The sequence below is a fragment of the Erinaceus europaeus genome, chromosome 16 (genome assembly GCF_950295315.1).
Source record: "Erinaceus europaeus chromosome 16, mEriEur2.1, whole genome shotgun sequence".
NCBI classification, from domain to species: Eukaryota; Metazoa; Chordata; class Mammalia; order Eulipotyphla; family Erinaceidae; genus Erinaceus; species Erinaceus europaeus.
The window spans coordinates 2,224,888-2,238,253 of record NC_080177.1 but is presented as its reverse complement, the minus strand read 5'-3'; the positions used below and the strand labels follow the sequence as shown (position 1 = coordinate 2,238,253).

Genomic DNA, 13,366 nt, shown 5'->3' with positions numbered 1-13,366 from the left:
GCCAGCGAGCGTGCAGTGCCCCCAGCCCTGATGTACCATTAATGACAGCTTAATGGACAGTGGGGTGTTTGCGGGAGGCCGGGTTCATTACGTTTCTGAGCGTGAGGTCTTTTCACAGAGCACCCAAGGTCCCATCGCATTATATCACACAGTCAAAACACCCTGCTCACATCACACACTGATAAGCTGTGCGTGAAAAGCTGTCTGTGGACACCGGCTCGAGGCCACGTGCAGGAGCAACAGTTGGATAGCCACCCACCCACCCACCTTGATCTATTTATTCTCTTATTCTTTTCCATGCCGCGTTTCCATTACACGGGAGTCTGAACACAGGGAGGTCCACTCCATCTTGTTTTAAGTTGGGGAGAGGGAGTCTGCGTCTCTGGGGTTCAAGGGAAGGGCTGCTCCGTGAGCGGGGAGGGTCCTTCATTCCTGGGGAGAGGGATCCCTTGTTCTTCACTGAGCCAGGGTTAGTCTTTCTCTCTTAGCTGGGAGCACCTGGTAGGTGTTAGAAACACTTCTTGGGGGTGGGGGGAGATAGCATAATGGTTATGCAAAGAGACTCATGCCTGAGGCTCTGAATCCCAGGTTCAGTCCCCTGCACCACCATGAAGCCTAGCTGAGCAGGGCTCTAGTAAAAAAAAAAAAAAAAAAAAAGGAAGGAAGGAAGGAAGGAAGGAAGGAAGGAAGGGGAAAAGAAAAAAAGAAACACTTCTTGGCAGCCAGCGGTGGTGCACCTAGTTGAACACACACATTACAGTGCACAAGGACCCAGGTTCAAGCCCTGGGTCCCCACCTGCAGGGGGCAGTAAAGTGGGTCTGCAGGTGTCTCTTTTCCTCTCTCTCTATCTCCCTCTTCCCTCTCAGTTTCTCTCTGTCTCTATCCAAAAACAAATTTTAAAAATACATATTTTTAAAAAAGAAACAGTCATAGTGAGAAAAAGCAAGAAGAAAGAAATGCTTCTATTTCTCAGCTACTTATCTGTGAATGGGAGCAAAAAACAGAGCCTCGCCCTGGCATCTGCAGGGCTGGGTTTCAAACCTGGGCCCTGGAGCTTGTGAGTCTCGAGCCTGTTTCTGTCCGTGCAGTGCCGGTGTGTGCCTGGTGCTTGGGCTTCTCCCTCTGCCTCGAATGCTCAGCCTTTACATGAAGTAGATAAGGAGATCTTGCAGCCATGGCAGAGGAAATACAGGCTCCAGTTCCCATTCTTCCTCCCTTCCTTTCTTCTGAATTTTTTTTTATAGAGATAAAACTTGAGAGGGAAGGGGGAGCTAGAGAGAAAGAGAGACACTTGCAGCACCGCTTCACTGCTCATGAAGCCCCCCACACACACAACACCGCTTCACTGCTCATGAAGCCCCCACACACACACACACAGGTGGGACTGGGAATTTGAACCCATATTTTTTTTCTTCGTTTTTAAATATTTCTTTATTGGGGGGGGTTAATGGTTTAGAGTCATCAGTAAAATACAATAGTTTGCACATGCATAACATTTCCCAGTTTTCCACATAACAATTCGACCCCACTAGGTCCTCCTCTGCCATCGTGTTCCAGGACCTGAGCCCCCCCTCCCCCCAGTCTTTTACTTTGGTGCAGCACCCCAACTCCAGTCCAAGCCCTGCTTTGAGTTTTCCATTCTATATGAGTGACATCATCCCACGTTCATCCTTTTGTTTCTGACTTATCTCGCTTCGCAGGATTCCTTCAAGCTCCATCCAAGATGGGGTGAAGAAGGTGAATTTATCATTTTTCATAGCTGTGTAGTATTCCATGGTGTATACAGACCACAACTTGCTCAGCCGCTCATCTGTTGTTGGACACCTGGGTTGCTTCCAGGTTTTGCCTATTACACATTGTGCTGCTATGAGCATAGGCATACACAGATCTTTTTTGGATGGGTGTGTTGGGTTCCTTAGGATCTATCCCCAGGAGAGGAATTGCAGGGTCATAGGGTAGGTCCACCTCTAGCCTTGTGGGAGTTCTCCAGACTGCTCTCCACAGAGGTTGGACCAACTGACATCCCCACCAGCAGTGCGTGGTGATAAGTGCACATGACAGGGTGTGCCTGGGCTTCGAATGCACGGGCCTGGGATCTCTGTCAAATGGTGCAGTTGGCTCAAGGGGGTGGCTGTGACTTTTGAGCTGGACAGTGAACTCAAAGATGTGTTGCAGAAGACGGTCCCTCCACTCGCTGCCAGCACCTGGCAATACCTGTGTCTCTCTCCCGCGGGCTTATACGGGGTCACCTTTGAATAAGTGCCCTCCCTCACAGCAAAAATGATAAGAGCAAGGGTTCTGGGATGGCCCCCACTCCCCAACCAGGGGGCCAGATGTGGGCTCACAGCAGAACCAGGTGTAGGACAGCCTGCCCTCTTCCTGCCAGCAGAACAGAGGGGCAGGGCAGCATCTGTACCCTCCCCCCAGTCAGGCATGGAGAGCCAGTGCCCGCTCAGGCTGTGCCTTGGCGCTCAGGACAGTGACAGGGAAATGAGGGAACCACCTTGAAGTTAATCTGAGCACCAAGAAGGTCCTGGAGAGACGGGAGGAGATAAAGCCAAGGCCAGCCGGGCCCCCAGTCCCTGGCAGAGTCCCCAGGATTGGGGAGAGACCGGCACTGAAGCTTCCAGGACCTCTCTTTTGACTTTTGGTGAGAGACCAGCACTGAAGCTTCCAGGACCTCTCTTTTGACTTTGAGCTGTGCTAGGTTTGGACCCAGGACCTTTGGTTTCCCTCAAGTGGGGACCAGAGGTCCCTCAGGGGTTAAATCAGTCTCAGTAGCCACCAGGACTTGAAAACCAATCCCGTGTCAAGAAAACCAGAAGTGACAAGTCCATTTAAAAAGCCTGGTTTGTCATTGTTTATCTAATTTTCAGCGTTGACACAGAGGATTAGAGCAGCTGACAGTCACTCTGTCACCGCCAGGGCCACCCCCCCCCCCGCCCCATTCATTCCCTGGCCCTCTCCCGCTGACCCCTGCACATGTCCAGGGCTCTGCTGCTGGCAGAGCTGCCCGCTGAGCTTCCAGGTCACCTTCCCCTGGGTGAGGCTCACCCCCAAACCAGGACAAGCTTGAAAACCCACTTTCTGAGGGACCCTAAGTCTCAGAAGTCACCCAACTCCCTGCTGAGGAAGCCATGAGAAGCTTAACCCGTAAGTGGCTCCCAAAGCCTGAATTCAGGGCTCAGGGGTCAGCCCCCGAAGTGTGTGACAGTGACACTGGGACACCCACAGGACAAGTGTCTCTCTCTCCTTCAGCACCTTCGGTGACATTCAAGTCCCAGCACCTCGTGGGAGCACAATGGATGGCCCCGGGGGAGGTTCCTGGAGATGGCGGGCCAGTGTTGTGGTGCTCTCTCTCTCTCTCTTTAAGATTTTATCTATTTATTAGTGAGAAACATAGGAGGAAAGAGAAACAGCCAGACATCACTCTGGTACATGTGCTGCGGGGGATTGATCTCAGGACCTCGTGCTTGAGAGTCCGATGCTTTATCCACTGCGCCACCTCCTGGACCACACTCCTTCCTCTCTCTAATGAAACTGTTGACCTAAGGACGATGGTGTCACATTCAAAAGACCCTCACACCACAAAAAAGGAAATAAATCAGGATTGTCTTAAAAGACTGAGATGTCTAGGTAGAGTGCATTCCTTACCTGAGCCAGGTCTGTGGGTGGTGGAGACCTGCTTCGGTGTCTCTCTCTCTCTCTCCTCCCTCCTCTCTCACTTTCAAATAGACACAACAAAAAATCATGCTCTGGGGCATGGCACTTGGCAGAGTTGCTCACGCTCACGGTCCTCTGTTCACTTCTTAGTAGTAAAAATGCTTTCCTTGCTTTTTTTTTTAATGTGCACTTTTCATTTTTTTAATTTGTGGTTAACAGTAGGTTACAAGACTGTCTAGTTCCAGAGCACGCCCACCAGCAAATGTCCCCACCCTCCCACCTCCCATGAGAACAAGCCTTAGAAACGGTTTGCCTGCTTCTGTTTTGTTTTGTTTTCAAGTTCATGCATATCAGATCTCTAGATTCCACAAGTGAGTGAGCCATCCAGTAAGTGTCTTTAGTCTCTTTACTGATTTTCACTAAGCACAAGCACCTCCAGTTCCATCCATCTAGTCCCAAAGGACATGATAACGTCTTTTTGATGGCAGAGTAGTATTCCATGGAGTATATATCCTATAACCTCTTTAACCAGTCATCTGTTGAACATTGTGTGTGTGTGTGAGAGAGAGAGAGAGAGGGAGAGGGAGAGGGAGAGGGAGAGGGAGAGGGAGAGCGAGGGAGGGAGGGAGAGGGAGAGAGAAAGAGAGAGGGAGGGAGAGGGAGAAGGAGAGGGAGACAGGGTTATCCCTGGGGCTCAGTGCCTATATGATAACTGACCACTCCAGTTGAATTTTTTCCCTTTTTTTTTCCTTTTAACAGGACAGAGAAATAGACAAAGATCAGGAGAGAGAGAGTGAGAGTGAGAGTGACAACCCACAGCCCTGCTCTACCACCCATGAAGCCCCCCACACACACACACACACAGGTGGGGACTCCAGGCTTGAACTTACGTCCTCACGTATGATAACATGTGTGCTCTACCCAGCATGCCACCTCCCAGCCCCTTAGTGCCTTTTCCTTAGATCACTATGATGAGCTCAGTCCGAGGGCAAGCTGCCCTGTGAGTTTGTCTTGTGTGGAGCTGCTCACCGCTGTCACTCCCTGCCCTGGCCCTGGTCCCTCCTGACAGTTCTCCTTCTTCCCCTCCCACAAAGCCAGGTCTTCTGGGAGGTCAGGCAGCCTGTGGGTTAGCGCTGAGTCAGGCACAGACACACACACTGGCTTGAGCAAAAACTTGGGAGATAAGTCCCAAGTCAGGTGTCCAAGCTCGAGGTTGGCTTCCAGGCTCTTCTGCCTCCCTCGAGGTGTCACATCACGGTGTCTGCAGGCAGGAGATGTAAAGCAGGTTCTTTGGCTAACTATGTGGAAAGCAGATGCGGAGCCCGGCCCAGAGGAGCCCTTCTCAGAACCTGGCTGCACTTCATGGAATCAAAGACCCCAGATGTGGCGCAGCGATGAATCTCCACACTTGCAAGGTCCTCAGTTCAGTCCTGAGCTTAGCAGCAGCCAGAGTGATCTCTCTCTCATGAACAAATAGATAAGTCTTGGGAATCGGGTGGTGACACTCCCAGCTAAGTGCAAAGACCGGGGTTTGAGCCTCCCACACACACACACACCCCATCTGCAGCAGGCAGGGGAAAAGCTTCACGAGCAGTGAAGCAGGTATGACTCTCCCTCTCCCTCTCCCTCTTCCCCTCCCCTCTCAATTTCTGTCCATCTTATCAAGTAAGATGGGGAAAAATGGGAAGAGTGGTCACCAAAGGTGGTAGAGTCCTCGTGCTAGCATTAAGCCTCAGCAATATCCCTGGTGGCAATAAAAAAAATCAAAGAAAGGAAGGCAGGCAGGCAGGAAGGAAGGCAGGAAGGCAGGGAAAGAAGTCAAGAAAGAAATCTTTAAAGAGAGCAGAGAAAGCTTTTCCGTGGGCAGTCCCGTTGTACAGTGCAGCGTCAGCACCGAGAAACCCTCTGTCACGGAGTGACCCCCCTCTCCGTCACTGTCTCTGTCACCCTCCGGCCTGGGGAGCACCGGGGGAAGGGGGCCCTGGGCGAGGTCATGGGTGCGTGCTGGGGTCTCACTGCAGACCTGCCGGGGCAGACAGACCAGCCCGCCCCCCACACACCCCCGGAATCACATCCCAGGCTTGCGCATTCTCCATTTTCTCCCACATCACCTTGCAAACCGCGGCAGATCAATAACAGAATAGTTAAGTGTCACGGGTCCTGGCGTCTGGTGTTAGGAAAGCTCGCTCAAGGCTGCAAGGGGGGTGGTTCTGCTGATGGCTGGAATTCACAGCCAGGACACAGGAGGAGCAGAATTTTCCAGCAGTTTTTTCTTAAAAAAAAAAGGGGGGGGAGGTGGTTTCAGAAAAGGCATGTTGGTGGCCGAGGGCGCCATTCTAGAGTCTTTTTGAACCCTGTGTTTCGTAGAGGAGCCTTCGTGAAACTCCCTGTTTTCCAAGAGGACTGCCCCCAGCCAGCTTCCTGGGCACCTCAGTGAGGGGGCCCTAATTTAGCAAGACTCCGACAATGACAACTCCCAGTCTCACAACTGAGCAGTTAAAAAAAAAAGTAGTTGAGGGTCAAGCAGGGGCACGTCTGGCTAAGCACTCACATGACAGTGCACAAGGACACCAGTTCAAGCCCCTGGTCCCCACCTGCAGGGGGAGAGACTTCAGGAGCCGTGAAGCAGAGCTGTAGGGAGGTGTCTCTCTCCCTCCCTACTTCCCCCACCCCTGTCAATTTCTCTCTGTCTTAGCAAAAATATATATTAAAGAGAGAGAGAAGAAGAAAAATTGCTGTGAAGCAGTCTTAAAAAAAAAATTGGCAAGGCCAGGCAGTGACGCACGCATCACCATGCAGGAGGACTCAGGTTCAAACCCCTGCCACCCCCCCAGGTCCCCACCTGCAGGGGGGAACTTCATAACTGGTGAAGCAGGGCTGCAGGTGTCTCTCTGTCTCTCTTCCCCCCTTTTTAAATCATTTTTATTTATTCATTATTGGATAAAGATAGAGAGAAATTGAGAGAGTAGGGGGAAATAGGGAAAGAGAGACACCTGTAGCCCTGCTTCACCACTGGAGAAGCTCTCCGCCTGCAGGTGGGGACCAGGGGCTTGAACCTGGATCCTTGCGCACTGTAATGTGCGCTCAGCCAGGTGTGCTACCACCTGGTCCCTCTCTCTGTCTCTCTCCCTCTCTGTCTCCCCCTCCTCTCTCAATTCCTCTCCGTCCTATCAAATTAAAAAAGTCTTTCAAGAAGATTTTTTATTTTTTAATTTTTGTTGTATTTATTTATTTAGTCCCTTTTGTTGCCCTTATTGTTTCGTTGTAGTTATTATTTTTGTTGTTACTGATGTCGTTGTTGTTGAGTAGGACAGAGAGAAATGGAGAGAGGAGGGGAAGACAGAGAGGGGAGAGAAAGACAGACACCTGCAGACCTGCTTCACCGCCTGGGAAGCGACTCCCCTGCAGGTGGGGAGCCGGGGCTCGAACCGGGATCCTTACGCCGGTCCTTGCGCTTTGCGCCACGTGCGCTTAACCCACTGCGCTACCGCCCGACTCCCCAAGAAGCTCTTTTTAAAATGACACTGCAGTCAAAGTATCTGCCCCCAAGCCATGCCACTGTCTCTAGGGACATTTCCGTATCTACCCACCCCCCCTGCTCTCTCTCTCTCTCTCTCTCTCTCTCTCTCATTGACCCGATGGCGTCAGGAAACCCCACTCAAGCTGCGCTTTGCAGAGAAGCTTGAGGTGCTGCCATGGGATGGGCGCCAGGAGAGAGCCGGCTGCGCTTACTCCGGTGTTTCAGTGAGATGAGAGAATGTCCCCGAAAGGGCTTTGAGAAGGCACAGCGTGTGACCAGGGCCGGAAGCCCTCGGCGTCCCAGTCACGACGATCGTCACCCTATACTGCACTGTCCCTCGGGGGGACAGCCACTGTGCTTTCAGATCTCGGCCCCGGCACCCATAGGGTCTGTCCTGGCCGCTCAGAGTGCTTTGCTGGATTTGAGGCTGGCTGTCCTCTCTGTGCCTCCTGGTCTGACCAGCTGACTCACCTTTAAAGATGTCTTGCTGCGGGGGGAGGAGGTGGGGGGTGGCAGCGGGTTAAGCGCATGTGGCGCAGGGACCGGCGGAAGGATCCCGGTCCGAGCCCCCGGCTCCCCACCTGCAGGGGGGTCACTTCACAAGCGGTGAAGCAGGTCTGCAGGTGTCTATCTTTCTCTCCCCCTCTCTGTCTTCCCTCCTTTCTCCGTTTCTCTCTGTCCTATCCAACAACAACAGCAGCAATAACAATAGTAACAACAACAAAGGCAACAAAAATGGGGGGAAAATGGCCTCCAGGAGCAGTGGACTCAGTAGTGTAGGCACCGAGCCTCAGCAATAACCAACAAAAATGTCTTGCAGATTTGCTGAGCTTTTATTGAACCGGTCACCCCATTGGTAGCTCTCTATTTTACTGGTTTGTGTTCTTTGGAATTTACCATCTTGTGTTTTCTTTCTTTCTTTTTTAAAATTTAATTATCTTTGTTTATTGGACAGAGACAGTCAGAAATCCGGAGGGAAGGGGGTGATAGAGAGGGAGAGAGACAGACACCTGCAGCCCTGCTTCACCACTCGCAAAGCTTGCCCCCTGCAGGTGAGGACGGGAGACTCGAACCTGGGTCCTTTAGCACTGTAACATGTGGGCTCAACCAGGTGCGCCACCGCCCAGCCCCCAATCTTGTCATTTCCTAGGATTTACTCTTGGGGACTCGTAAGGATAAGTACTGAGTTGAATTCTTGCTTAGATTATGCATTTCCGTTTCTCCCACCCCCAAACCTGGATGTCTACGTAGGCGGCCATAACTTCCTCTAAAAATCACTTTAGCGGGCTGGGGCAGATAGCTCTGCAAAAAAGGGTTTCCTGCCAGAGGCATCACAGATCCCAGGTTCAAGCCCCAGCACCACCTCAGCCAGAGCTGGGCAAGGCTGTGTGTGGTACAGACTCCAGGGGTTCTGGTGACGTCCCTGTTGTCACTCAGTGCCACACAGCTGCCTGTCTCACTTGGGATTTCTTGGTAGCCGTGACTTACATAGAAGGATCTTATTTTTATCTCTAGTGCCCAGAGGCTTAGTATCTTGCTTCTGGTTCACCGGGATCAGGTGGTACGGTTGGTATAATCTCAGATCTTTCTTCATCTAGAGCTGGCTGGGCTTTTTGTCTGTTGTTGTCTTGGTGGGGTTTCTTACGTCTTCTTTGAGAGCGGCGCTGACGGAGGGAGGGGTGCAGTGAGTGCCCTGTGCACATCCCTTAGGCCAAACTTCCTATCGTACCACTGAGGTTTGCCACCCTTGACTGGCCGTCCTAACTACGAAGCAAGTGGGACTGGCGTCTCCCACCCTTGGTGCGGCTTTGTCTGTTTCTCCTTGCAGTTCTGTCCCTGCTTGTCTGTCTGTCTGTCTGTCTGCAGCAACACTCAGTGCCACCAGGCTGCTCTCTGTCACCTTGTCTCAAAGTACCTTTTGTCTTTACGCAGTACCTCTCTGTGGCACGTGTTGTGCTTTAGACTTTGACTTTGATGTCAATATACCTACACTGGCTGCTTCCGGTCAGCACTTGTCTGCTGTTTCCTGCCCCTTTGCTTTGACCCTCCCTCCCTCCCTCCCTTCCTTTCTTCCTAGCCCTCCCCACACCCTTCCCTGCCTTTCTTCCCCAGAGTCCTTTACTCCGGCTCAATATGCCAAGCCCAGTCCAAGTTTTACTTTGTATTGTCCATTTCTGTTCCTGTTTCTCCGCTTCTGTCCACGAGTGGGACCATCCCATATCCATCCTTCTCTTTCGGGCTGATCTCACTTCACAGGGTTCCTTCCAGCTGCACCCAAGATGAGGCAAAGAAAATGAATGAATTCATCATTCCTTATAGCTGAGTAGAATTTCATGGTGTATACAGACCACAGCTTTTTCAGATACTCATCTGTTGTCGGACACCTGGAATCTACCAAGTCCCTCCTCTGCATGATGTCACAGGCCACGGCTTCACTGTCCCCTGGTTTTCCAAAAGTAGCTCTTGTTTTACTTTTTTAAAGTCCTATTTACGTATTAATGAGCATCGCTTTGGCACCTGTGACCTGAGCTTCCCCTAGTGCGGTGGTACTTCCACGAGTGCCTGGGGCAGGGGGTGGGCACGCCTTACCTAGTGAGTCATTTCTCCAGCCCTCAAGTAGGTAAATTCTTCTTCGGGAAGAAACTCAGAGACCAGCTAAGATGTCCTTTGACATGCACCAGAGTGTCCTTGGGCCTCCGGCTGGCTCACTGTCCCCTGCCACACACAGGCTCCGAGCTGACCAGCTGTCGGTCACCGGATGGCACATGTCCACGGCAACTCAGGTGGAGCCAACACTGGGGACCTGACTGAGGAGGGAGCTCAGACTCCGGCGAGACGCCCCAACATGGGGACAATTGCTGGCTCCAGGGGCCTGAAGTTGAACCTCCGGAGTGAACACAGGGACTCTGTAGGGAAGTTGGGACAAGTCCTTGGCCAGGAGGTGACTGACAGCACTTAGTCGGTGGTACTGAACACAGTACTAGTACCCAGTAGACTCGGACTTTGGCGCTGATCTCAGTATTATCTAGTATATTCCTGTCGTGGTGCTGAGCTCAAGTCCTCCTTGGTGTTGCTCAGTACTGCCTGGTGTGCTCAGGCTGTGGGTGAGGTATGTGACTAATCAGCTGTCTATCCTGGTCACATCTGGGGTACTCATGGACACCCCACATGCCTGCAGTGCCCATGTCCCAGGGCTGCCAGCTGGGGGGAGGGGGGACAGGACATGGACATGGGGACGCCCTGCCGCAGGTGTGGGGTGCAGAGACCCCCTGGGTGTGGACCCAGCCCCTTCACCCAGGGCCATTCACCCAGACGTCCCCCTGCATGTCCGTCTGTCCTCTCCATGTCCCCTGAGCCCCCTCAGGCCTCCCACACCCAGCTGGGGTTGTGCCCTCACACGGGCCATCCAAGGGGTGCCCCCCGCCCCCCACCCCAGCCACTGGCCTGCAGTCAGCCTGGCTCCTCCTGGGCTGTGCCCCCACCTCCACGCTTTTGCCCTGCAGAGTTGGAGCATATGGCCCCCAAAGTCACCGGCTGCCTGGCTGCAGGGAGGGGCCCTGGCTGCTCCTTTGTTCTCGGCAAGGGCACGAGGTCGGCTCCCCAGAGAACCAGACACTGGACACGGACAGGGGCACCTCCTGGCCGCCCAGGGCAGTCTCGGGGCGCCTGTGGGCAGATGGGGGGCCTCTGCCGTCTGCCGGAAGTCTCTCTGCCTGTACTCCTCCTCCACTCCCCCTGGACAGCCTGCCGCAGCCCCTGCTTCCCCAGCGGTCTGCCAGATGTGTGAGCCCCCCTGCCCCAGGGCCAGGCCAGACCGCAGGGAGCAGCAGCTGGGCCCCGGCACTGCACCCCAGCCCCCAGCCCAGCACCCGACTTCCTTTTCTTGGTGAAAGAGCTGTGCTGATTGGGCTGGGAGCCAGTGTGGCCGCAGAGCCCTGGACTTGCACAGTGGGACCAAGGTTCAATCCCAGCACCACCATGTGCTCAGGGGGAAGCCTCTGGGACATCCTTCCTGACCCCAGTGGCCCCTCTCCCTCTGGCCTGGTCCCCAGGGCTCCCGCCAGCCCTGGGTGAGGCCCTCAGCTCCCTGTCCTGGCCCCCTCCCCACGTGCCAGGTGCAAGGCCAGCCCCCAGAGGAGCCCCGCAGGCCCAGTGGAGTGGTGGGAGGGGCCAGAAAGGAGCAGGACAGGCCCAGGAGGCACATCTGAGGTCCTGGGTTCGATCCCCAGCACCGCAGGAGAATAGCAAATACAAAACCCATCAGTGCTCTGTGTCCTCCCTTGACAGATAAAATAAATGTGTGTGTGGTGGGGGGGAAGTGGGGCAAGGAGCAGGAAGGTGGGGGAAGAGAGGGAGTTTGTGGTGGGGGGAAGGCAGGGGACCCCCATCCCACCGCATCCCCAGTAGCCAATGTGTTTGATAGAGGAGGAAATTTCCAGAAGTCCCTTCCTAAGTAGTCACCTAGCAAGGCAGCATCCAGAGAATCCTTGACTCTCTCCCTTTGACCTTTGGCTTGTAGCCAAGGGGGACCCCTGGGGACCCCAGCTACTTGGTGCCCCCCCCCCCCCACACACACACACACACACACTACCTCCCCCTCCAGCTCTAGCTCGGAAGGCCTGGCTGTGAATCTTGATTCTTATGGTCTGGAGAGGCTTCTAGAAGAATATAGCCCCCTTCCCTGCAGGCAGTGAGGGCAGGGGTGTTGGGGGGGGTGTGTACAGGACATACAGGGTGACCAGCACTCCCGAGTCCAGCCTGGCACCTTGCTTCTCACAGGGTGTCAGGAAGGGTATCCATACAGCACCACCCCACACTGCCCTCTGTCACACGGGCTGTGACTTACAAGAGAGACAGAGACAGACGACGGGGTGGGGGCTCCAGACTGTGCACCCCCAGAGAGAGGAGTGTGTCAGAGAGAAGTTCTGCTAAAGTAATGGGGAGGGGGCGGGCGGGAAGGCCGCCCCAGGTCCCGTCAGTCACACCCCTCCTGTCCCACAGGGTCATCCGTTCATCCTGCAGTTTAACGACGGCGACCCCACCGCCGTGTCCATGTGGGTGTGCCGGGCGCTGGAGGAGAGGCGCCGCCAGCAGGGGCCCACCTGAGCCCTGGGGCGCCCCGAAGCCGGGAAGACTCGCCACCCCACCCCCCAGCTGCAACCCCCTCCTGTCTCCACTCACTGCTTCCCGCTCCGTCCACTGCCCGCAGCTGGCCCTGAACCTGGGATCTGGAGCCTCTCCCTCGGGACAGGGAAAGGGGGCTGGGGGGGGGGGGGCTTCCCCGACCTCTCTCCTCACTCGCAGCTCTGTAAAGGTCCCCCTGAGCCCCCAAGCACTGATGGGAATAAAGTGTCCCTGCTTTTCTCTGCAGAATCTGACGCAGGTGGGGGCACCACTTCTGCAGGGGCGTAGGGGGCTCCCCCAGAGTCCAGAGCTGCCTGCCAGGGCCAGAGCCCCTTATGCGTGAGCCCCCACACAGATGAGAAGCGGGGGTCACCCCCTGGAGCTGGGGTTCCCAGCACCCCCCATCCTGGTCGTCTGCTGGGTGGGGGTGTGTCCAGCTGGGCCGCAGGCAGCCCCCCGACACGCACACTGCTGGGGCTGGAGTTGTCAGGGGAGGCCAGGAGCTGGGAAGGGCCACCCCACCGCATACTACCCACCCTCTGCAGAAGGGGTGCTCTCAACCCTGTGCCCCCTCGGCCATGCTCCCAGGTGACACCCCCCCCCCAGGTAAGTGTGGCTGCTTGCACAGGTGAGGGAGGCGGGCTCAGAACCTCCCCAGAATCTCTGGCTGGGTGGGGGGGACTCTGTGGCCTCTGGACATGGGAAGAATCCCTCCCTCCTTGCCGCCCTGCACCTTCACTCCCTGCACCCTCACCCCCTGCACCCACGCCCCAGCCTCCACACACCTCCAGGTTAATACCATGCCATCCCCTGTGGTCTTGGCTGCCTGCCCCCCCAGCTTGCTGCCCCCCCAGGCCCCCTTGGCCGCTCTTCCAAGCCCAGAGGGAGCCTTTAACTCCAGGCAGATGCCCTCTGCCACCCTCTGGGCTGGGGAGCGGGTAGTTCAAGGACTGGGGAGATAAGAGCTCAGTGGTGGAGCACCAGACTTGCATGTCTCAGGCCCAAAGGCTCCAGGTTCAACCCTAGCACCACTGTATGCCAGAGCTGAGCAAGACGCT

General features: G+C 54.9%; 1 protein-coding gene across 6 annotated transcripts in view; it reads left to right on the top strand.

Moving 5' to 3' along the window:
• The window catches only part of MAP2K5 (mitogen-activated protein kinase kinase 5), a 271,177-nt gene extending 258,620 nt beyond the window's left edge, over positions 1-12,557 (top strand). For all 6 annotated transcript variants that reach the window (XM_060175660.1, XM_060175659.1, XM_060175661.1 and 3 more), the window contains one exon: positions 12,186-12,557. In XM_060175660.1, the coding sequence (XP_060031643.1) occupies positions 12,186-12,290 (105 nt within the window). In that variant the 3' untranslated portion in view covers positions 12,291-12,557. The remainder of the gene's footprint in view (positions 1-12,185) is intronic.
• Positions 12,558-13,366: the final 809 nt, after the last annotated feature.